Below are 24,272 nucleotides of genomic sequence, written 5' to 3' on the forward strand. Positions count from 1 at the left end.
AGCCGTAGAGAAAAAAGCTCAATCTTAGTCTCATCTGACCAAAGCACAGGATCCCAGTTGAAGTCCCAGTGCCGCTTAGCAAACTGCAGACGTTTATGTTTGTGATTGTTGGTGAGAAAAGACGTTTTCCTTGCATGCCTTCCAAACAGCTCGTTGGCATGAGAGCGTCTGATGGTTGTTTTGGAGTCTTTGTGACCCAAAGACTTTTTGTTCCAATTCTGTGACAGTGAGCGCAGGACTTTTTTACTTCTCTTACCATCTTCCTCACTGTGGGCTGTGGCAAGATAAACCTGCGACCTCTTCCAGCCGTGTTTGTCATTGTTCCAGTTGTTTAAACTTCTTAATGATTCCTCTGACTATAGATGAAGGCAAGTTAAGGCAAGTGGCTATTTTCTTGTAACCATTGCCTGACTTATGAAGGTCGACGCACATCTGCCTTACTTGAATTGTGTGTTCTCTAGTCTTTGCCATGCTGACTAATTGGTAAGAGATTTAGGCCTCTGCTTCACGTCATATTTATACCCCAGGGAAACAGGAAGTCATGAATTACTAATTAAAAGTTCCTAGATACCCTGACCAACTATAGCAACTACAGGAAAATAGATGTAAAGGAAATCAATTATATTTTTAGCGGAATTGTTAGGGGTGCCAATAAATGTGGGACACATGATTTCATTGGTTTTTATTTTCTAAATGTGTGATTTTATTTTTACCACCAAAGTAATGTACTTAAATAAAATGTTGGATTTTTCTCTTTTTTTGCATTTTGGTTCTTTGTTGTTTAAAAAAAAAAGGAGAATTTTTTAAAATCTTTCACTACATCTTAAACGGGGGTGCCAATGATTGCGGAGGGCGTTGTATCTTCCATTGTCCTGCACTCACTCTAGCAGCGGTTTCCAAAGTGGCTCTCCCAGCAGCTCACCCGTCTCCCAGGAGTCCATCCCAGTCTTGTCCAGGTCTGCTATTCCCTGATACAGATCAAGAGGAGAACAGGAGAAGTTGTTAAAGGTGGCATTTAGGAACCAACGTTTTTACTGCTTGGTAGCTTGTCTAACAGCTGAGGAGCACCTGTGATCACATGCTGTGTGGGAAAACCTATGATGCATTTTTATCCCTGCTGTAGGTGTTTCTCTGCAGGAATCTTTATAAACCTGAATGTTTGAAAAGGGCTGAACTGAAGGGCTTTGTTCTAGTTAAACCTCTTTGCTAAGAGAAATGCTTTCAAAGACAAATTGAAATCCGGTAATTCTGCTCTCTGACTCTGTGAATGTGAACCCTCACCTGGATGTACTACCTTAAACCCTTCATTCACTCTATTTATCGGGCTGCAGGAATAAACGCCTTAAGTCCGGCTCTGTGGAGGAGGAAGCTGACAGTCCAGGAGGGGAGTACTACCACTCACCTGCTTCTCCTGCCAGCAGCTCCAGGAACTGGCCCGATGACTTGGAAGGAGGTAAGAAACAAAAACCATCCTAAACTTCCCATTAGAACCAGTTAGCCAGAGACACAGGCTGAGAATGAAGCTACACTTAATAAAAACAGTGAAGTAATGCTGACAGTGAAGTTACTTCACTGTCAGCATTACTTCACTGTCAGCCTCACTTCACTGTCAGCGTTACTGTCAGTGAAGTGAGGCTGACGGTGAAGTAATGCTGACAGCGAAGTAACGCTTACAGTGTAGTAACTCTGGCAGTTAAGTAACGCTAACAGTGAAGTAAAGCTGACAGTAAAGTAACGCTAAAGATGAAGTAAAGCTAACAGTGAAGTAACGCTAACAGTGAAGTAACGCTGACAGTGAAGTAACGCTAAAGATGAAGTAAAGCTAACAGTGAAGTAACGCTGACAGTGAAGTAACGCTAAAGATGAAGTAAAGCTAACAGTGAAGTAACGCTGACAGTGAAGTAACGCTAAAGATGAAGTAACGCTAACAGTGAAGTAACGCTGACAGTAAAGTAACGCTAAAGATGAAGTAAAGCTAACAGTGAAGTAACGCTGACAGTGAAGTAACGCTAAAGATGAAGTAACGCTAACAGTGAAGTAACGCTGACAGTGAAGTAACGCTAAAGATGAAGTAACGCTAACAGTGAAGTAACGCTGACAGTGAAGTAATGCTGACAGTGAAGTAACTTCACTGTCATCATTACTTCACTGTCAGCCTCACTTCACTGTCAGCGTTACTGTCAGTAAAGTGAGGCTGACAGTGAAGTAAAGCTGACGGTGAAGTAATGCTGACAGCGAAGTAACGCTTACAGTGTAGTAACTCTGGCAGTTAAGTAACGCTAACAGTGAAGTAATGCTGACAGTGAAGTGACGCTGACAGTAAAGTGATGCTGACACTGAAGTGACGCTGACAGTGAAGTGATGCTTACAGTGTAGTAACTCTGGCAGTTAAGTAACGCTAACAGTGAAGTAAAGCTGACAGTAAAGTAACGCTAAAGATGAAGTAAAGCTAACAGTGAAGTAAGGCTAACAGTGAAGTAACACTGACAGTGAAGTAACGCTAAAGATGAAGTAAAGCTAACAGTGAAGTAACGCTGACAGTGAAGTAACGCTAAAGATGAAGTAAAGCTAACAGTGAAGTAACGCTGACAGTGAAGTAACGCTAAAGATGAAGTAACGCTAACAGTGAAGTAACGCTGACAGTAAAGTAACGCTAAAGATGAAGTAAAGCTAACAGTGAAGTAACGCTGACAGTGAAGTAATGCTGACAGTGAAGTAACGCTAAAGATGAAGTAACGCTAACAGTGAAGTAACGCTGACAGTGAAGTAACGCTAAAGATGAAGTAACGCTAACAGTGAAGTAACGCTGACAGTAAAGTAACGCTAAAGATGAAGTAAGCTAACAGTGAAGTAACGCTGACAGTGAAGTAACGCTAAAGATGAAGTAACGCTAACAGTGAAGTAACGCTGACAGTGAAGTAAGGCTGACAGTAAAGTAACGCTAAAGATGAAGTAACGCTGTCAGTGAAGTAATGCTAACAGTGAAGTAACGCTGAAAATTAAGCGACGCTGACAGTAAAGTAACGCAGACAGTGAAGTAATGCTGACAGTGTAGTAACTCTGGCAGTTAAGTAACGCTAACAGTGAAGTAAAGCTGACAGTAAAGTAACGCTAGAGGTGAAGTAAAGCTAACAGTGAAGTAACGCTGACAGTGAAGTAACGCTAAAGATGAAGTAACACTAACAGTGAAGTAACGCTGACAGTGAAGTAAGGCTGACAGTAAAGTAACGCTAAAGATGAAGTAACGCTGTCAGTGAAGTAATGCTAACAGTGAAGTAACGCTGAAAATTAAGCGACGCTGACAGTAAAGTAACTCAGACAGTGAAGTAATGCTGACAGTGAAGTGATGCTGACAGTGAAGTGACGCTGACAGTAAAGTGACGCTTACAGTGTAGTAACTCTGGCAGTTAAGTAACGCTAACAGTGACGTAAAGCTGACAGTAAAGTAACGCTAAAGATGAAGTAACGCTGACAGTGAAGTAAAGCTGACAGTAAAGTAACGCTAAAGATGAAGTAACGCTAACAGTGAAGTAACGCTAACAGTGAAGTAAAGCTGACAGTAAAGTAACGCTAAAGATGAAGTAACGCTAATAGTGAGGTAACGCTGACAGTGAAGTAACGCTGACAGTGAAGTAACGCTAACAGTGAAGTAAAGCTGTCAGTAAAGTAACGCTAAAGATGAAGTAACGCTAACAGTGAAGTAACGCTGACAGTGAAGTAAAGCTAATAGTGAGGTAACGCTGACAGTGAAGTAACGCTGACAGTGAAGTAACGCTAATAGTGAGGTAACGCTGACAGTGAAGTAAAGCTAATAGTGAGGTAACGCTGACAGTGAAGTAACGCTGACAGTGAAGTAAAGCTAATAGTGAGGTAACGCTGACAGTGAAGTAACGCTGACAGTGAAGTAATGCTAATAGTGAGGTAACGCTGACAGTGAAGTAAAGCTAATAGTGAGGTAACGCTGACAGTGAAGTAACGCTGACAGTGAAGTAAAGCTAATAGTGAGGTAACGCTGACAGTGAAGTAACGCTGACAGTGAAGTAAAGCTGACAGTAAAGTAACGCTGACAGTGAAGTAACGCTAATAGTGAGGTAACGCTGACAGTGAAGTAACGCTGACAGTGAAGTAACGCTGACAGTGAAGTAAAGCTGACAGTAAAGTAACGCTGACAGTGAAGTAACGCTAATAGTGAGGTAACGCTGACAGTGAAGTAACGCTGACAGTGAAGTAACGCTAACAGTGAAGTAAAGCTGACAGTAAAGTAACGCTAAAGATGAAGTAACGCTAACAGTGAAGTAACGCTGACAGTGAAGTAAAGCTAAAGATGAAGTAACGCTAAAGATGAAGTAACGCTGACAGTGAAGTAAAGCTGACAGTAAAGTAACGCTAAAGATGAAGTAACGCTGTCAGTGAAGTTATGCTAACAGTGAAGTAACGCTGAAAATTAAGCGACGCTGACAGTAAAGTAACGCAGACAGTGAAGTAACCCTTATAGTGAAGTAATGGTAACAGTTGAGTAACGCTGACAGTGAAGTAACGCTGGCAGTTGAGTAACGCTGACAGTGAGGTAACGCTAAAGTGAAATAATGCTGAAAGTGAAGTAAGTCTAATAGTGAAGTAACGCTGAAAATTAAGCGACGCTGACAGTAAAGTAACGCAGACAGTGAAGTAACCCTTATAGTGAAGTAATGGTAACAGTGAAGTAACGCTGGCATTGAAGTAACGCTGACAGTGAGGTAACGCTAAAGTGAAATAATGCTGAAAGTGAAGTAAGTCTAATAGTGAAGTAACGCTGAAAATTAAGCGACGCTGACAGTAAAGTAACGCAGACAGTGAAGTAACCCTTATAGTGAAGTAATGGTAACAGTGAAGTAACGCTGGCATTGAAGTAACGCTGACAGTGAGGTAACGCTAAAGTGAAATAATGCTGAAAGTGAAGTAAGTCTAATAGTGAAGTAACGCTGAAAATTAAGCGACGCTGACAGTAAAGTAACGCAGACAGTGAAGTAACCCTTATAGTGAAGTAATGGTAACAGTGAAGTAACGCTGGCAGTTGAGTAACGCTGACAGTGAGGTAACGCTAAAGTGAAATAATGCTGAGAGTAAGGTAAGTCTAATAGTGAAGTAGCGCTGGCAGGGAGGTAATGCCGACAGCTTCATTATGTTACATAAAACTTTTATTTTAGGGTTAGTCGTGGCAGTAGTGTGCAGGTCTGCTTCTTTACTAGGACGTGTAATGGCTTTCTAACATTTTTATCTGTTCTTTTTCTCCTCTATTGAGTGCATTGATCAAACATCTGTAATGATAGTTTAGCTTGATTTAATGATGCCACTTAGAATGAATTTAGGTCTGTTAATGAGTTAAATGACGAATATTGGAGGATGTGAATTTATGCCGCTCTTTCTCTGTTGTCCAAACACCACCAACATTTTGATGGAATATCAAAGCTGCTCTGCTCTAAAACAGACAGACTTATATGTAAACCCAACATGTTAAACACTTGTTGGGTTTAAACTGATTGGTTGGTTTAGCGCTTTTATTCTTTTGGTAAAATTCGAGAGGTAGTCACCAGAAATGTTCCCAAACGTCTTCACAGCTTCTAGGACTTAATCTCTTAGCGGTGTTTGAGTATAAAGGAAGCGACTAACGGGTTTAAACCTGCATGCGGTGACAGTAAGCAGTTCCCAGGTAATTATTCCCAGTCGCTGTCAGCAGGGTCATCTGGCTCTGCTGCGCCTTGTTTCTCTGACTGCCTCCTGATGGGTGCAGAAGCAGGAACCAGCACAGCGAGCTTAGTTGCTGTTGGCGTTCTGATGAGGGAGGAGCTAATCAGTTGGTAAACAGTGTTTCCATACCTTTGTGTCCAGGTTTGTCTCCCCCGGTGAAGAAGGCGGAGCTGGACAGCCCCTCCCCACAGGAGGGCTCACCAAGAATGGGGTCCTTCACGCAGCACCACCGTCCAGTCATAGCCGTGCACAGCGGTTGGTAGAGCGCAGCGCTCCCCCCCCCCTTCATCCACATGCTCTGGACCTTCTGCAGGAACTTCCTAAAGCATTATTTTGTGTTTTGGTCAGGCCTCTCTCGGTGTCCTCATCCCTCCTCATCCATCCACTTTCCATCTTCTTCCTACTTTGCCCACGGAGCGATCCGCTACCCCCCCCACCTGACCCAGGACCCCCTGAAGGACCTGGTCTCCATGGCCTGTGATCCTGCAAACCAATCCCCAAACTCTGTAAGTGCTTTTCATTCTTTTTTAGTTTCCGACTTTTAACTAAACTTCAGACCAGAGAAAATAACAGAGAAACACAAAGTGGACAGAAAGGAACAAATGAAACATCTAGAAGCAAAGAACAGCGGAAGGCAGCCTCCATTTTACGCTGCAGTAGAAGAGCATGAAGGGGTGCGCCTTTTATATGAAAATTCAATTCTATTCAGTATATTTCTATAGCTCCAATTCACATCATGTCATCTCAGGTCACTTTCCAGTTCACCAGATCATCCAGTCAGATTGATTCAAAGTTTTCTATCTAAGGAAAACCAGCTGATTGCATCGACTCATTGACTCTTCAGCAATCCCTCACACTAAACATGCTTGTAGCGACAGTGGAGAGGAAAAACTCCCTTTGAACAGGAAGAAACCTCCAGCAGAACCAGGCTCAGTGTGAGCGGCCATCTGCTGAGGCCCACTGGGGTTCAAGGAGACAGAAGCAGACATAGAAAAAGAAGCATAGATACAAAAGGCAACTGTCAACCAGCTCCACAGGCGGCCCCGTCCAGGAAACACACAGCCAGGCAGACGAGCTCCGAGCCAGCTCCCATGTCAGAGGATGAAGAGAGCACATCCAGTTAGTCACAGTCAGAGAAACAGGACTACACTGGAAAACAGGCCAAGCTCCAACATCTAGAAACAAAGGTGTTGATGGCAGCAGCACAGCTGATGTTTCTCTCCAGGATGGAGTCACAGCCAAACAGGAACAGACCAGATGAAGCTACTATGAGAAAAAGCAGAGAGAGCAGAACGTTAGAGATTGAACTAACAGATTCTGCAGAGTGGGAGAATAGAGATAGAATGAAGCAGAATGATGAAAAAGGGGTCCCTATGTCCTCCAGCAGTCTAAGCCTATAGCAGCAGAACTATAGAGATAGCTCAGGATAACCTGAGCCACTCTAACTAGAAGCTTTATCAAAAAGGAAAGTTTTAAGCCTAGCCTTAAAAGTAGACAGGGTGTCTGCCTCACGGACTAAAACTGGTAGTTGGTTCCACAGGAGAGGAGCCTGAGAACTAAAAGATCTGCCTCCCATTCTACTTTTAGAAATTCTAGGAACCACTAGTAAACCTGCAGATTGAGAGCGAAGTGCTCTGTTAGGAACATAAGGAACAATCAGATCTCTGATATCAGATGGAGCTTGGCCATTTAAGGCTTTATATGTGAGAAGGAGGATTTTAAATTCTATTCTGGATTTAACAGGAAGCCAATGAAGAGAAGCCAGGATAGGAGAGATATGATCTCTCTTTTTCATTTTCATCAGAACTCTGGCTGCAGCATTTTGGATCAGCTGAAGGCTTTTAACTACAGTTTGTGGACTTCCTGATAGTAAAGAATTACAATAGTCCAGCCTTGAAGTAACAAATGCATGGACTAGTTTCTCAGCATCACCCCTGGACAGGAGATTGCTCATTTTTGCAATGTTCCTCAGATGAAAGAAGGAAATTCTAGAAACCTCTTTGATATGGGATTTAAATGACAGGTCCTGATCAAAAATAACACCAAGATTTTTTACTTTATTATCTGAAATCAGTTTAATCCCATCCAGATGAAGTGACTGGCTAATCAGCTTCTTTTTCAGAGACTCTGGTCCAAAGACTATAACTTCTGTTTTGTCTGCATTCAGAAGCAGAAAGTTAAGAGTCATCCAGGTTTTTATGTCTTCAGACATGCCTGTAATCTATGTAATGGGTTAGCTTCATCTGGATTTATAGACAGATATAGCTGGGTATCATCAGCATAACAGTGGAAATTAATCCCATGCTGTCTAATAAAGTTTGGAAACAGACAGGCCTTATAGTGCGGAAAATTTGGTTTGTACTTTTATCACCACCATATAGGTTATAAAATCCAAGAAAGTCTAACAATAAAAATGTTAATGAATAATAATAATGTTTAACTGAATACAGGGTGTGAATAATTCTAGAATTTCTAGTTCTAGTCGATGACATTTCTGTGGGATAATGCCCATCCTTCCTCTGATCCTGTTTCAGCTGAACGGCAGCACTCAGGTCAAAGTGTCCAGCCATTATATCTCCTCCCAGATGTTAGCTCCTCCTGGACCAGCAGCCTCCCTCCCCAGACCAGCAGCTCCCACAGAGTCTAAAGCTTCTACCTCCTCCTCTGATGGGGGGGCCAACTCCCCTACATCTCCCAGTAAGTGAAAAACCAGTTTAAAATCAAACATGTGGTGTCAGGTTCCTTTGGCTGGAGATGTTTGGCTCTTCCTGTGGAGAGGAGGCTGAGGTCTCCATGGAGGTAGATTTCAGGTCCGTCTGTCTGAGGGTTGATTGGGCCTGAAGCTAACGTGTGGATGAAGCCATCTTGTTCTTCTTGGCGGCTGCAGGCTGGAATGGTGGACTGTTGGTGGACATGGCAGGGGATGGGGTGGGTTTACCTCCTTCCTGTGGGATAGACGGCCTCCTCCATCTGTGGAAACAAAGACCAGACCTGGAGCTTAGATGCTAAACATTATCCTCTGTGTTTGATGGAGGAGCTTTGTGTTGATAATAGCGTCTTAAGCTAACGTCCGTGTGTGCTGCCCTCAGCATACTCCGCCCCTGGGACCCCCCCCTGCCAGTCGGTCTTCCTTCGTGGGAATCAACCCTCGGGACCCGGGAGGACTTTACCAAACCCAGGTGAGTCCGGATGTTTGAACGGCTCGGCTCATTATTGATTCAATTAAGCATCAGATCCTCACTTTAATGTAATCCGGTTTAATCCGGCTGGTTCCTAAGAAGCAGCATGGAGCGGATTAACTGTCATAGCAGTGAGGGTCAGAGTCCTCTGACTGTTACCAACTAGTTAACGTTGGAAGGGTCACTAAGGATCGGAGGCGGTATGACATCATCTGAACCATGAAGGTCTGCACAGCGTCCACTAGGAGGCAGCAGAATCGCCTTCTTCAAAAAAACAGCTTCTAAGAATTCTGAGAAGAATTTTAAAGAGAATTAAAACGTTAATCAAGTAGTAAAATCTGTTAGATGCCAAAGCTAACGCCAGCAACACTTTGACCCAGATGTGCCAGAATTTTGATTATTTTTAACAAACTTTAACAGAAACCAGACTCAATGAGGGGATGAAGGAAGCAGGCTTTATTTCCTTTGTCTGTCGCCATGGCGACTGTAAGCCTCTCTAGCTGTGAAGTTTCTATCCTTCTCATCCTCGTCCCACAGCTCCCAGTTGAATGCTGGTTTAATGAAGTCCATCCAGCAGTTTCCTGCAGATTAAAGCTGCTCCGATGTACGGCAAGCAGTGGACTGATAAAAACAGGCCAGAGTGTTGAATCTAAAGACTTTCTTTAACCTCATCTGGTCCCAAACGTTGGCATCAGGATTCGGAGACTGATTGCCAGTCTGTGATGGCGTTCTGTGGGATTTAATCATTGGCCGTTTCTCATTATGTGGACTTTGGCGTTCTCGTGAAACGTCATCAGCCTCAGCCCGAGTACTGTTCCAGTTCACAAGAACAGCAGACCGAGAACGGACAAAGTCTCCGGATGTTGTTCTCACCCCTCCCTTTTTACCCAGCATGCATCAGAGCAGATTTGTCTGTTCTTGAGATTGACAGCTGTCCCAGCATGCACTGCGGCAGCAGCAGCTTTCAATGAAGCGCTCCATTGAAAGCTAAAAGTTCCCTTTCTGTGTCTGTTGTTCAATAAAAGCAAGTTTTAAGATCATTTGAGGCGAGAACATTATACTTCAAAGCTTCACTATATGGTCCATTTACTGATTTAATGCGTAATTTTGAAAAAAATCCAAAGTTGAGAGACCCGCTGCAACCAGCGGAGCTCCAAAACTAACGTTAGCCCGTCCGCAGCAGCCAGGGCTAACGTTGGCCCTTCTGCAGCAGCCAGGGCTAACGTTAGCCCGTCCGCAGCAGCCAGGCTAACGTTGGCCCTTCTGCAGCAGCCAGGGCTAACGTTAGCCCGTCCGCAGCAGCCAGGGCTAACGTTAGCCCGTCCGCAGCAGCCAGGGCTAACGTTGGCCCGTCTGCAGCAGCCAGGGCTAACGTTAGCCCGTCCGCAGCAGCCACGGCTAACGTTGGCCCGTCCGCAGCAGCCAGGGCTAACGTTGGCCTGTCCGCAGCAGCCACGGCTAACGCTGGCCCGTCTGCAGCAGCCAGGGCTAATGTTAGCCCGTCCGCAGCAGCCAGGGCTAACGTTGGCCCTTCCGCAGCAGCCAGGGCTAACGTTAGCCCGTCCGCAGCAGCCAGGGCTAACGTTGGCCCGTCTGCAGCAGCCAGGGCTAACGTTAGCCCGTCCGCAGCAGCCAGGGCTAACGTTGGCCCGTCCGCAGCAGCCAGGGCTAACGTTAGCCCGTCCGCAGCAGCCAGGGCTAACGTTGGCCCGTCCGCAGCAGCCAGGGCTAACGTTGGCCCGTCTGCAGCAGCCAGGGCTAACGTTAGCCCGTCCGCAGCAGCCAGGGCTAACGTTGGCCCTTCCGCAGCAGCCAGGGCTAACGTTAGCCCGTCCGCAGCAGCCAGGGCTAACGTTGGCCCGTCCGCAGCAGCCAGGGCTAACGTTGGCCCGTCCGCAGCAGCCAGGGCTAACGTTGGCCCGTCCGCAGCAGCCAGGGCTAACGTTGGCCCGTCCGCAGCAGCCAGGGCTAACGTTAGCCCGTCCGCAGCAGCCAGGGCTAACGTTGGCCCTTCTGCAGCAGCCAGGGCTAACGTTAGCCCGTCCGCAGCAGCCAGGGCTAACGTTGGCCCTTCCGCAGCAGCCAGGGCTAACGTTAGCCCGTCCGCAGCAGCCAGGGCTAACGTTGGCCCTTCTGCAGCAGCCAGGGCTAACGTTAGCCCGTCCGCAGCAGCCACGGCTAACGTTAGCCCGTCCGCAGCAGCCAGGGCTAACGTTGGCCCTTCTGCAGCAGCCAGGGCTAACGTTAGCCCGTCCGCAGCAGCCAGGGCTAACGTTGGCCCGTCCGCAGCAGCCAGGGCTAACGTTAGCCCGTCTGCAGCAGCCAGGGCTAACGTTAGCCCTTCCGCAGCAGCCAGGGCTAACGTTAGCCCGTCTGCAGCAGCCAGGGCTAACGTTAGCCCGTCCGCAGCAGCCAGGGCTACCGTTGGCCCGTCCGCAGCAGCCAGGGCTAACGTTAGCCCGTCTGCTGCAGCCAGGGCTAACGTTAGCCCGTCTGCAGCAGCCAGACGTTCATTTGATTTGTGTTTATCTGACTGTGTTCATCATTATTCCTCCACTAAATGAAAAAATAATTTATTATTATCTAGAGACTATTAATAACAGGAGGTGAAATGCAGCTCCAGACTAGCTTTGAATATGGTGATGTCATCAGTACGCTGCAGTTCCAGTTGACCCAGATTTATTTTGCGTGCTCCCGTTCTTCGAGTCCAGACTTTCCTGGGTTCTTGAAAAGAACAGACTTGGCGAGAACACGAGTCTGTACTCACGTTCTAGTGAATTTAGAAATGGCCAATGTCTGGGGGAGAGTTTGATAACCTCAAATAAAATATCACAGATGCCCCGTGTCAGCATCTTAAAATTATAGCTCTATGTGTTTGCAGACGAAAAAAGAAAAACACTGAAACGAACAGCCTTTAATTTTAAAGGCCTCCAGTCTGGCAAAAGATTTCGGATTGCATGACTGCCATGATGAGAGATGGACTTTTATTTCTGTCTTTTATTTAAAAAAGTTTGGTTTTCTGTGTTTTACCAAAACAGCACAATGTGACAGTGGGAGTTCTCTTCACCGGCGGAGGCTCTGTCGGTGGGTCGGTCGTTGCGTTGAATGGTGGGTCGGTCGGTGGGTCAGTCGGTGGGTCGGTCGTTGTGTTGAATGGTAGGTCAGTTGTTGGGTTGGTCGTTGGGTCGGTCGTTGGGTTGAATGGTAGGTCGGTCATTGGATCAGTCGGTGGGTCGGTCGTTGCGTTGAATGGTGAGTCGGTTGTTGGGTCGTTGGTTGCGTTGAATGGTGGGTTGGTCGTTGGGTCGTTCGTTGCGTTGAATGGTAGGTCTGTCATTGCGTTGAATGGTGGGTCTGTCATTGCTTTGAATGGTGGGTCGGTCATTGAGTCGGTCTGTGGGTCGGTCGGTGGGTCGGTCATTGTGTTTAATGATGGGTCGGTTGTTGAGTCGGTCGTTGCGTTGAATGGTGGGTCGGTCGTTGAGTCGGTCGGTGGGTCAATCGTTGAGTCGGTCTGTGGGTCGGTCGGTGGGTCGGTGGTTGTATTGAATGCTGGGTTGGTCGTTGAGTCGGTCGGTGGGTCGGTCAGTAGGTCAGTCGTTGAGTCGGTCGGTGGGTCGGTCAGTAGGTCAGTCAGTGAGTCGGTCTGTGGGTCGGGTGGTGGGTCAGTGGTTGCATTGAATGCTGGGTTGGTCGTTGAGTCGGTCGGTGGGTCGGTCGGTGGGTCGTCGTTGCGTTGAATGGTAGGTCGGTCATTGGATCAGTCGGTGGGTCGGTCGTTGCGTTGAATGGTGAGTCGGTTGTTGGGTCGTTGGTTGCGTTGAATGGTGGGTTGGTCGTTGGGTCGTTCGTTGCGTTGAATGGTAGGTCTGTCATTGCGTTGAATGGTGGGTCTGTCATTGCTTTGAATGGTGGGTCGGTCATTGAGTCGGTCTGTGGGTCGGTCGGTGGGTCGGTCATTGTGTTTAATGATGGGTCGGTTGTTGGGTCGTTGGTTGCGTTGAATGGTGGGTTGGTCGTTGGGTCGTTCGTTGCGTTGAATGGTAGGTCTGTCATTGCGTTGAATGGTGGGTCTGTCATTGCTTTGAATGGTGGGTCGGTCATTGAGTCGGTCTGTGGGTCGGTCGGTGGGTCGGTCATTGTGTTTAATGATGGGTCGGTTGTTGAGTCGGTTGTTGCGTTGAATGGTGGGTCGGTCGTTGAGTCGGTCGGTGGGTCAATCGTTGAGTCGGTCTGTGGGTCGGTCGGTGGGTCGGTGGTTGTATTGAATGCTGGGTTGGTCGTTGAGTCGGTCGGTGGGTCGGTCAGTAGGTCAGTCGTTGAGTCGGTCGGTGGGTCGGTCAGTAGGTCAGTCAGTGAGTCGGTCTGTGGGTCGGGTGGTGGGTCAGTGGTTGCATTGAATGCTGGGTTGGTCGTTGAGTCGGTCGGTGGGTCGGTCGGTGGGTCGTCGTTGCGTTGAATGGTGGGTCGGTCGTTGAGTCGGTGGGTGGGTCGGTCAGTAGGTCAGTCGTTGAGTCGGTCGGTGGGTCGGTCAGTAGGTCAGTCAGTGAGTCGGTCTGTGGGTCGGGTGGTGGGTCGGTCGTTGCATTGCATGGTGGGTTGGTCGTTGCGTTGAATGTTGAGTCGGTCGTTGGGTGGTTGGTTGCGTTGAATGGTGGGTTGGTCGTTGGGTCGATCGGTGGGTCGTTCGTTGCGTTGAATGGTGAGTCGGTCGTTGGGTGGTTGGTTGCGTTGAATGGTGGGTTGGTCGTTGAGTCGGTCGGTGGGTCGGTCAGTAGGTCAGTCGTTGAGTTGGTCGGTGGGTCAGTCATTGAGTCGGTCTGTGGGTCGGTTGGTGGGTCAGTGGTTACATTGAATGCTGGGTTGGTCGTTGAGTCGGTCGGTGGGTCGGTCGTTGCATTGCATGGTGGGTTGGTCGTTGAGTCGGTCGGTGGGTCGGTCAGTAGGTCAGTCGTTGAGTCGGTCGGTGGGTCAGTCATTGAGTCGGTCTGTGGGTCGGTCGGTGGGTCGTCGTTGCATTGAATGGTGGGTCGTTCGTTGCGTTGAATGGTGGGTCTGTCGTTGCATTGCATGGTGGGTTGGTCGTTGCGTTGAATGGTGAGTCGGTCGTTGGGTCGTTGGTTGCGTTGAATGGTGAGTCGGTCGTTGGGTCGTTCGTTGCGTTGAATGGTAGGTAAGTTGTTGGGTCGGTCGGTGGGTTGTTCGTTGTGTTGAGTGGTGGGTCGGTCGTTGCGTCGAATGGTGGGTCGGTCATTGAGTCGGTCTGTGGGTCGGTCGTTGTGTTGAATGATGGGTCGGTTGTTGAGTCGGTCTGTGGGTCGGTCGTTGTGTTGAATGATGGGTCGGTTGTTGAGTCGGTCTGTGGGTCGGTCGTTGTGTTGAATGATGGGTCGGTTGTTGAGTCGGTCTGTGGGTTGTTCGTTGTGTTGAGTGGTGGGTCGGTCGTTGCGTTGAATGGTGGGTCGGTACTTGAGTCGGTCTGTGGGTCGGTCGTTGTGTTGAATGATGGGTCGGTTGTTGAGTCGGTCGTTGCGTTGAATGGTGGGTCGGTCGTTGAGTCGGTCTGTGGGTCGGTCGGTGGGTCAGTTGTTGAGTCGGTCTGTGGGTCGGTCGGTGGGTCGGTGGTTGCATTGAATGCTGGGTTGGTCGTTGAGTCGGTCGGTGGGTCGGTCAGTAGGTCAGTCGTTGAGTCGGTCGGTGGGTCGGTCAGTAGGTCAGTCATTGAGTCGGTCTGTGGGTCGGTTGGTGGGTCAGTGGTTGCATTGAATGCTGGGTTGGTCGTTGAGTCGTCGGTGGGTCGGTCGGTGGGTCAGTCGTTGAGTCGGTCTGTGGGTCGGTCGGTGGGTCGTCGTTGCATTGAATGGTGGGTCGTTTGTTGCGATGAATGGTAGGTCGTTCGTTGTGTTGAATGGTGGGTCGGTCGTTGCATTGCATGGTGGGTTGGTCGTTGCGTTGAATGGTGGGTCGGTTGGTGGGTCAGTCGTTGTGTTGAATGGTGGGTCGGTCGTTGCGTTGCATGGTGGGTTGGTTGTTGCGTTAAATGGTGGGTCGGTTGGTGGGTCAGTCGTTGTGTTGAATGGTGGGTCGGTCGTTGCGTTGCATGGTGGGTTGGTCTTTGCGTTGAATGGTGGGTCGGTCGTTGCGTTGCATGGTGGGTTGGTCTTTGCGTTGAATGGTGGGTCGGTTGGTGGGTCAGTCGTGTTGAATGGTGGGTCGGTTGTTGCGTTGCATGGTGGGTTGGTCGTTGCGTTGAATGGTGGGTCGGTCGTTGCTTTGCATGGTGGGTCGGTCGTTGCGTTGAATGGTGGGTCGGTCGTTGCGTTGCAAGGTGGGTTGGTCGTTGCGTTGAATGGTGGGTCGGTTGGTGGGTCAGTCGTTGTGTTGAATGGTGGGTCGGTCGTTGCGTTGCATGGTGGGTTGGTTGTTGCGTTAAATGGTGGGTCGGTTGGTGGGTCAGTCGTTGTGTTGAATGGTGGGTCGGTCGTTGCGTTACATGGTGGGTTGGTCTTTGCGTTGAATGGTGGGTCGGTTGGTGGGTCAGTCGTGTTGAATGGTGGGTCGGTGGTTGCGTTGCATGGTGGGTTGGTCGTTGCGTTGAATGGTGGGTCGGTCGTTGCTTTGCATGGTGGGTTGGTCGTTGCATTGAATGGTGGGTCGGTCGTTGCGTTGCAAGGTGGGTTGGTCGTTGCGTTGAATGGTGGGTCGGTTGGTGGGTCAGTCGTTGCGTTGAATGGTGGGTCGGTTGGTGGGTCAGTCGTTGTGTTGCATGGTGGGTTGGTCGTTGCGTTGAATGGTGGGTCAGACGGTAGATTGGTTCTGACTGATGTTCAGTTTTTCTGGTTGCCATTCTCACCAATGTTTTGTTTTGCTTTGTTTTTTTCTTTTTCAGTCTTGGTATCTTGGCAACTAAAGGAACGTTTGCAGAAAGCTGATGATCCTGACATCATCTCCGGGAGGAAAGGAAACAACCTGACCAAGACTTTATCAGATGGAAAATATCTTCAGTTTGATTAGAGAATGACAGAAACATCAAGATATGTGAATCTATCTTGATCTTCATAGCAGGAGACCCACCTAGAGGCAACGCCACGGATGCTGCTCGGCCTCCAGCACCGCCTGAATGACCTCTGCTTTATAATACTGCATAGTTACAAAGACAGCTTCTGGGGTTTTTTATGACAGCTGTGGGTTGGTGTAGATGTGTGAGCGGCTTCTGGAAGCAGGAAGACTTTGTACGGTCTGTGGTTCCTGAGAAGCTTTTAAACCAGCTGCATCCCACGGATGGACCCTGTTGTCCCAGGATCTGTCAGCCTTTATCCAGCGGTCTGCTTTAAACCCCTCATCCATGCAGGTGCTGCTTTTGATATATGCAAACAAGCCTCCATTGGTTCCAGACTGGCTCGAATGTTTCTATGTGTGTTTGTTTGCACTTTAGCCATTTTTGAGATAAGCTGACTTTTTTTTTTTTTATCACCGACCCAAAGACAGAAGCTTTCTCTTTATTTCATCAAACTGAAACTAGCGAGTCGCTTTGCAAGATGTTTGAAAACAGGAAGAGAAATCAGATTTCTCTCCTTGCCCCGACACAAGCACTTTCATCTACAGAAGGGTGTAAAACACAAGCTGGAGATGTTTGTTCCTGAATCAGGCTAAAGCCATGGTTCTGCTCCATAGTTCTGATTAGTGCGTAGTAACCCCTGCTGCTCAGTATTAGGTCTGTTAACAGATCACTGCTCTGTCCTGAGGAGATGTTTGGAGCAGAAAGCCTCATACTGACCTTCCTCTTTCACATCCATTCATATTATGGGATGGCCAAGCCTGACCGGCCTGAGGAGAGCAGAGAGCTGCTCCTCTGGAGAAACTCCCCACAGGTTCTGGTTCTGTATGCGTTGGCTCACCTTAGCCGACTGGCTTATTGAATATAGAAGTATCATCAGCATATGATGAGATCCAGACAATAATCCCAGTTTGTCTTCATACAAAAAAGACTCAAATCCATGTTCTGTTAAAACCCAAATCAAAGCAATATTCTGAATATGCAACAATAAGGCCTTTTTAATGTGGGAACCTCCATCACTTTGATTGGTTGCTCTGAAAACCGAAGCATGAAGAGACGCTGGTTCAGGACCGGCGGGATCTGAACCCTCTTTGCGTCCCTAAGAAGAGACGCTAATGGAAGCATTAGCTTCATGCACTTGCTTCTGCTCTAGAGGCGAATCAAACGCTCGTCCAATCAGATCTCCTCCTCCTCCCCTTTGATCCCGGCCTCCGCAGACGTTAGCTTTGCTCTGAATGTTTTACTTCATGGTCACCTTCTTGTGCTGGATACCAAAAATATGATTGGTCCACATCAGAACCTGGGGCGTGTTGTACATTCTACCCGTTACTGTTCTAGGCTGCAGCAGCGCGTCTATGTCCACCTTAAGCAGCAAACTAACGAGTATGTGACGTGGGTTAGATTGCGCCGCAGCTCCTCTCAGGCCTTCTCTTCCTCTGAGCTGCTTAAAGTGGATTTTATGTCTGAACCTGCATGTTTTCTTCACTGCTCATCATTGAAGACAGTGAAGCGCTTTGTCCTTAGTATATGCAACCGCTGTTACCTAGCAACCCCAACCGGTTCCCCTCCCACACAGAAGTAGCCTTAATTAACAGACTCCACTCCTCTAGTGGATCCCTTCCTGCATGTTTGAGATGTTCTCCAGGTTCCACACATGACTGCTTCATTTCCAGAGGAACACTAAATCAGCAGAGCTTGCTCATGGACACGTGGAGAACATCCATCTGCAGGATCACAGGCGCTACGGCGTTCATGTATCTTTTTTAGTGGGCGTGTTGTTGGTGACACAAGGACTGCTCTGTGAATGTTAAGATGCCTGAAGGTTTGGCTCCGCCCATTAAAATGAGAAGACTGTTCTGGGTGGAAGAAGAAAGAGGAGGTTCTAAGCCATGGAGGTAATAATCAGAATCAACTAATAATGATCAAACTAAATCTTAGTGCACCTTGTAGCCATTTTCTTTTAATCTGGTTGATTTGTATAAAGATGATCTGCCTTCCTGCTGCATCGGTTTTATTCATATATTCCTCCCACGGCTAATGTTGCTTTCCTCCAGCCTGCCAACGATGACGATGGTCTGCATGCGCTGAGAGAAAATGATCTGCAGACTGAAGGCACAGAAAACGCCGCAACGCCCTCTGCAGTCAGCAGAGGGAGCTAAAGAGCTCATGGTGATACAGGGAGGCGCGGTGGAAACTAAAGAACAGTTCAGTTATTTATCGTGTCCTTGGATCACGGCAGGTTGTCTGGTTCAGATCCTTACGATCATCAAGATCAATAATATGGTCGTTATTACGATGACTGTCTCCCATTGGCTGGACTGGGACTGAATGACTGGTTTGTCCTAAATTGACCGACAGTTTCTCCTCCTGGATCAGTTTCCAGGAATCAGACTAAAGGTTACAACATCTCTGGACCCCGTCTCCATGGAGACATGGATGCACGGTACCAACCGGACCCAGACCCACTCAGACTGCTGGTTGATGCACGGTACCAACCGGACCCAGACCCACTCAGACTGCTGGCTGATGCACGGTACCAACCGGACCCAGACCCACTCAGACTGCTGGCTGATGCACGGTACCAACCGGACCCAGACCCACTCAGACTGCTGGTTGATGCACGGTACCAACCGGACCCAGACCCACTCAGACTGCTGGCTGATGCACGGTACCAACCGGACCCAGACCCACTCAGACTGCTGGTTGATGCACGGTACCAACCGGACCCAGACCCACTCAGACTGCTGGCTGATGCACGGTACCAACCAGACCCAGACCCACTCAGACTGCTGGCTGATGCACGGTACCAACCGGACCCAGACCCACTCAGACTGCTGGCTGATGCACGGTACCAACCGGACCCAGACCCACTCAGACTGCTGGCTGATGCACGGTACCAACCAGACCCAGACCCACTCAGACTGCTGGCTGATGCACGGTACCAACCGGACCCAGACCCACTCAGACTGCTGGCTGATGCACGGTACCAACCGGACCCAGACCCACTCAGACTGCTGGTTGATGCACGGTACCAACCGGACCCAGACCCACTCAGACTGCTGGCTGATGCACGGTACCAACCGGACCCAGACCCACTCAGACTGCTGGTTGATGCACGGTACCAACCGGACCCAGACCCACTCAGACTGCTGGTTGATGACCACTCAGACTGCTGGCTGATGCACGGTACCAACCGGACCCAGACCCACTCAGACTGCTGGTTGATGCACGGTACCAACCGGACCCAGACCCACTCAGACTGCTGGTTGATGACCACTCAGACTGCTGGCTGATGCACGGTACCAACCGGACCCAGACCCACTCAGACTGCTGGTTGATGCACGGTACCAACCGGACCCAGACCCACTCAGACTGCTGGCTGATGCACGGTACCAACCGGACCCAGACCCACTCAGACTGCTGGTTGATGCACGGTACCAACCGGACCCAGACCCACTCAGACTGCTGGCTGATGCACGGTACCAACCAGACCCAGACCCACTCAGACTGCTGGTAATGCACGGTACCAACCGGACCCAGACCCACTCAGACTGCTGGTTGATGCACGGTACCAACCGGACCCAGACCCACTCAGACTGCTGGTTGATGCACGGTACCAACCGACCCAGACCCACTCAGACTGCTGGTTGATGCACGGTACCAACCGGACCCAGACCCACTCAGACTGCTGGTTGATGCACGGTACCAACCGGACCCAGACCCACTCAGACTGCTGGCTGATGCACGGTACCAACCGGACCCAGACCCACTCAGACTGCTGGCTGATGCACGGTACCAACCGGACCCAGACCCACTCAGACTGCTGGCTGATGCACGGTACCAACCGGACCCAGACCCACTCAGACTGCTGGTTGATGCACGGTACCAACCGGACCCAGACCCACTCAGACTGCTGGCTGATGCACGGTACCAACCGGACCCAGACCCACTCAGACTGCTGGTTGATGCACGGTACCAACCGGACCCAGACCCACTCAGACTGCTGGTTGATGACCACTCAGACTGCTGGCTGATGCACGGTACCAACCGGACCCAGACCCACTCAGACTGCTGGCTGATGCACGGGTACCAACCGGACCCAGACCCACTCAGACTGCTGGCTGATGCACGGTACCAACCGGACCCAGACCCACTCAGACTGCTGGCTGATGCACGGTACCAACCGGACCCAGACCCACTCAGACTGCTGGTTGATGCACGGTACCAACCGGACCAGACCCACTCAGACTGCTGGCTGATGCACGGTACCAACCGGACCCAGACCCACTCAGACTGCTGGTTGATGCACGGTACCAACCGGACCCAGACCCACTCAGACTGCTGGTTGATGCACGGGTACCCAACCAGACCCCAGACCACTCAGACTGCTGGCTAATGCACGGTACCACCGACCCAGAACCCACTCAGACTGCTGGTTGATGCACGGTACCAACCGGACCCAGACCCACTCAGACTGCTGGTTGATGACCACTCAGACTGCTGGCTGATGCACGGGTACCAACCGGACCCAGACCCACTCAGACTGCTGGTGATGCACGGTACCAACCGGACCCAGACCCACTCAGACTGCTGGCTGATGCACGGTACCAACCGGACCCAGACCCGCTCAGACTGCTGGTTGATGCACGGTACCAACCAGACCCAGACCCACTCAGACTGCTGGTTGATGCACGGTACCAACCGGACCCAGACCCACTCAGACTGCTGGTTGATGCACGGGTACCAACCGGACCCAGACCCGCTCAGACTGCTGGTTGATGCACGGTACCAACCGGACCCAGACCCACTCAGACTGCTGGTTGATGCACGGTACCAACCGGACCCAGACCCACTCAGACTGCTGGTTGATGCACGGGTACCAACCGGACCCAGACCCACTCAGACTGCTGGTTGATGCACGGTACCAACCGGACCCAGACCCACTCAGACTGCTGGTTGATGCACGGTACCAACCGGACCCAGACCCACTCAGACTGCTGGTTGATGCACGGTACCAACCGGACCCAGACCCACTCAGACTGCTGGTTGATGCACGGTACCAACCGGACCCAGACCCGCTCAGACTGCTGGTTGATGCACGGTACCAACCGGACCCAGACCCGCTCAGACTGCTGGTTGATGCACGGTACCAACCGGACCCAGACCCACTCAGACTGCTGGTTGATGCACGGTACCAACCGGACCCAGACCCACTCAGACTGCTGGCTGATGCACGGTACCAACCGGACCCAGACCCACTCAGACTGCTGGCTGATGCACGGTACCAACCGGACCCAGACCCACTCAGACTGCTGGTTGATGCACGGTACCAACCGGACCCAGACCCACTCACACTGCTGGTTGATGCACGGTACCAACCGGACCCAGACCCACTCAGACTGCTGGCTGATGCACGGTACCAACCAGACCCAGACCCACTCAGACTGCTGGTTGATGCACGGTACCAACCGGACCCAGACCCACTCAGACTGCTGGTTGATGCACGGTACCAACCGGACCCAGACCCACTCAGACTGCTGGTTGATGCACGGTACCAACCGGACCCAGACCCACTCAGACTGCTGGCTGATGCACGGTACCAACCGGACCCAGACCCACTCAGACTGCTGGTTGATGCACGGTACCAACCGGACCCAGACCCACTCACACTGCTGGTTGATGCACGGTACCAACCGGACCCAGACCCACTCAGACTGCTGGTTGATGCACGGTACCAACCGGACCCAGACCCACTCAGACTGCTGGTTGATCCACGGTACCAACCGGACCCAGACCCACTCAGACTGCTGGTTGATGCACGGTACCAACCGGACCCAGACCCCCTGGTTTGGGGTGAATCGGATTGAACTGCAGCGGTTTGGGTCTTTGATGGATAGGATTGTGTAGAATAATGGATTTCTTTCTCCCAGCTCTGGTGTCCGTTCACCAGCAGCTGTGGATCAAACAGAACTCTGCCTCCTCCAGGTGGAGCCAGTGGGCTGGAAGCCATTGTTGGTGCAGATTCAGGCTTTAGTCCGACACGTTCTTCTTGGCTTGTTAGCGTCTCCGTATCGTTTATGGGATGAAAACCCTCTAGTTTAATCAGACACCGCTTCCCTTCTTTATTCTTTCTACCAACATCCTGCTGAGGAGCAAAGAAGCAAAGCCTCCTTTTTCTAGCCGCCGTCGTCGTGCCTGCAGGCGTCCACAGCGGCTCCGCTCTAACTGAAGGCTGCCTCCTGCATGGCCTCCTACTCCTCTCATCTCCTCCTGGCTGTAATCTGGAGCAGGGATGCTTCAGTAGCAGAGGTGATAGTTTCTGCTCAAAGTTTCTGCATGTTTCACTAATCTTTGGTTGGATTGACATGAAGGTCTGTTGGAGGATTCTCATTACTGAGGGATGCGGCGACCCAGGAACGGAGTGAAGCGTTAGAAATCGATTATTCTGGGATGTAAGCGTTGCTCTCTGTTCCTGGGTCGGACTTTTCCTCTCCAGCTTTGCTTCTTCGCTTCTAGATCCCGTAGATTAGTAGATTAAAGGTTAGATCTCCAGCTGAGAGACGCTGTATTAGTTCATCTGAGACGCAACACAGAAATGATTGAAACAATAATCCGACGGCAGCAGTTCTACGTTATGCAGACGCTCCATCTTCGCCAGTGAACATTTATACACACATCCTGATCAGGGATCACTACTGAGCTTTCAGCGCTCTGCTGGGTCCAGTTGGGTCAGTACCATCAGAACCTGCAGCGTTTAGCGGTTTCCTAACAGATTTGGTGTCTTAGTCGTGTGTTGGGGGGTGAGGCCATCCATAGCATCATCTGTGGCGCTGCAGCCCGTAAGGAAAGGTATTTTTGGGATGTTTTCCGCCGTCTAACGGTGTGCCGGGCGGTTCTGATCCGGTCTGGGCCTCAGTCGGCTTGGGACCGTTACAGCAGCCGTCCGTCACACTGCGACGCCTCCGGCCTCAGATTCCTGCAGAGGTTTAGATCTTTGTTTTGATTTTTTCTCTCAGTTTTATTGGTTGTTTGATCCCGAGTCGGACCAGATGCTCCGAGTCGCGGCCCCCCCAGGCCCCCCCCTTTAGACGGCTCTGCTTGATGGCTCTGCATATATAAACCCCCTCCTGACCGCGTGTCGGCATGAACAGACTCTAAGGACTGCATGACTACCACCCCCCCACCCTCCCCCAGGACGACGTTACAAGTCACTTCTGATTCCCATATTTCTGCGCTGTAACCGGGGGTTACGCCCCTGATGTGCGGCGTGGGGGGGGCGATGCAGTGGGAGGAGCTATGGTCACTGTGGAAAGGGCTACTTTAGACTAGAGCAGTTTTAATAATGGTTACTGTTCTGTTTGCATGTTAAACCTGTTCAACCTTTTTAACATCCGCTCCAGTTTTTTGGACGGTTTCCGGGTTTTGAATGTCTCTCCATGGCATGTGCGTTTCTCCATCAGCAGCGTCTCTTTCAGATTTCCATATTTACTATTCTAATACTTTATGAAGTCATTACTGGAGCTGAGTATGTTTTCCTATGCAAAATATACCATTAATAAACAAGCTGTACTGACAGCCTGAAGTGTGTCATTCTGTGTGTGTGTGTGTGGGGGGGGGGGCATAGATTAGGTCAGCTGGCTGAGTCGCTGTGTTTACGTCTAACCCTATTGGCTCCATTTAAACATTAGTGAACAGTTCTCTGGATGTGAAGGTGAGCGGCGGCTCCACGCTCTGACTGAGCTACAGGCAGGTTGCCATGGTTACAGGTGTCATGGAGATTAAGTCTCTTATGATCTTATTAGATTGTATAACTAGTCTGCTGCCGCCAGGCTTTACCTTTGCTTGATGTTGCCATGGCAACGTAACTTCTGCGAACCCGTGTTGATCGGGCCTCAAAATAATGAGCTTCAAATCCAAACACACAAAATAGTCAAATAAAAAAGGTCAAAATCATTTTCCAAAATGTCCATGAGGAAGGCACCCCCACTTCCTGCGTCTGATTGATTCTAGATGATTCCACTGCAGGGAGAAGGGAGGACTGGTTACTGAAAAACAGAAAAAGTGTCGAATCCAGTGAAGCTGCAGAACCAAAGGGTTCATATGAAATACGTTCCGTACTTTGATGCTGGTATTTGACCAACTTTAAAACCATGAAATTCCAGCAGCCTGTCCTAAAGTGTCCAACCTGAACCAGATGCAACTGGTGCCTTTAATGGCTGATGATCAACAGCAGGAAAAGTCCCAGCAGCTCCTCTGCAGAGATCGATGATACTTGTCCTCATTTCCACAGCAGGAATAACTAAGAATAA

General features: G+C 49.8%; 2 protein-coding genes across 4 annotated transcripts in view; both read left to right on the forward strand.

The window, feature by feature from the left end:
• LOC119777387 (nuclear factor 1 C-type-like) overlaps positions 1–18,688 on the forward strand; it is a 71,692-nt gene extending 53,004 nt beyond the window's left edge. The window contains 7 exon segments of the mRNA XM_038276243.1: positions 1,332–1,453; positions 5,869–5,982; positions 6,076–6,233; positions 8,262–8,424; positions 8,817–8,836; positions 8,838–8,906; positions 15,796–18,688. Coding sequence (XP_038132171.1) covers positions 1,332–1,453; positions 5,869–5,982; positions 6,076–6,233; positions 8,262–8,424; positions 8,817–8,836; positions 8,838–8,906; positions 15,796–15,816 — 667 coding nt within the window. The 3' untranslated portion in view covers positions 15,817–18,688.
• LOC119777388 (leucine-rich repeat extensin-like protein 2) lies at positions 18,360–23,538 on the forward strand. 3 transcript variants are annotated; one of them, XM_038276244.1, is made up of 6 exons: positions 18,360–19,115; positions 19,184–19,228; positions 19,297–19,576; positions 20,050–20,184; positions 20,479–20,512; positions 20,602–23,538. In XM_038276244.1, exons 1-6 carry the CDS (start codon positions 18,396–18,398, stop codon positions 20,876–20,878), a joined length of 1,491 nt encoding a protein of 496 aa, XP_038132172.1. In that variant the 5' UTR covers positions 18,360–18,395; the 3' UTR covers positions 20,879–23,538. The 3 variants fall into 3 exon arrangements, 1 of the variants encoding a protein (XP_038132172.1); XR_005279910.1 differs by lacking the exon at positions 20,479–20,512 and having other exon boundaries at positions 20,050–20,319; positions 20,524–23,538; XR_005279911.1 differs by lacking the exons at positions 20,479–20,512; positions 20,602–23,538 and adding an exon at positions 20,399–20,416 and having other exon boundaries at positions 20,050–20,307.
• Positions 23,539–24,272: the final 734 nt, after the last annotated feature.

This window comes from Cyprinodon tularosa, unplaced genomic scaffold, assembly GCF_016077235.1.
Source record: "Cyprinodon tularosa strain WSP-4 unplaced genomic scaffold, ASM1607723v1 ctg1230, whole genome shotgun sequence".
Taxonomy (NCBI): Eukaryota; Metazoa; Chordata; class Actinopteri; order Cyprinodontiformes; family Cyprinodontidae; genus Cyprinodon; species Cyprinodon tularosa.

Bases quoted from the DNA above. Each gene is read 5' to 3' on its own strand.
- LOC119777388 (XM_038276244.1), top strand. From the start codon at position 18,396: ATGGATGCACGGTACCAACCGGACCCAGACCCACTCAGACTGCTGGTT. The intron at 19,577-20,049 runs GTACCAACCGAC...GCTGATGCACGG, and splicing joins AGACTGCTGGTTGATGCACG to GTACCAACCGGACCCAGACC. The intron at 20,513-20,601 runs GTGATGCACGGT...CTCAGACTGCTG, and splicing joins CAGACCCACTCAGACTGCTG to GTTGATGCACGGTACCAACC.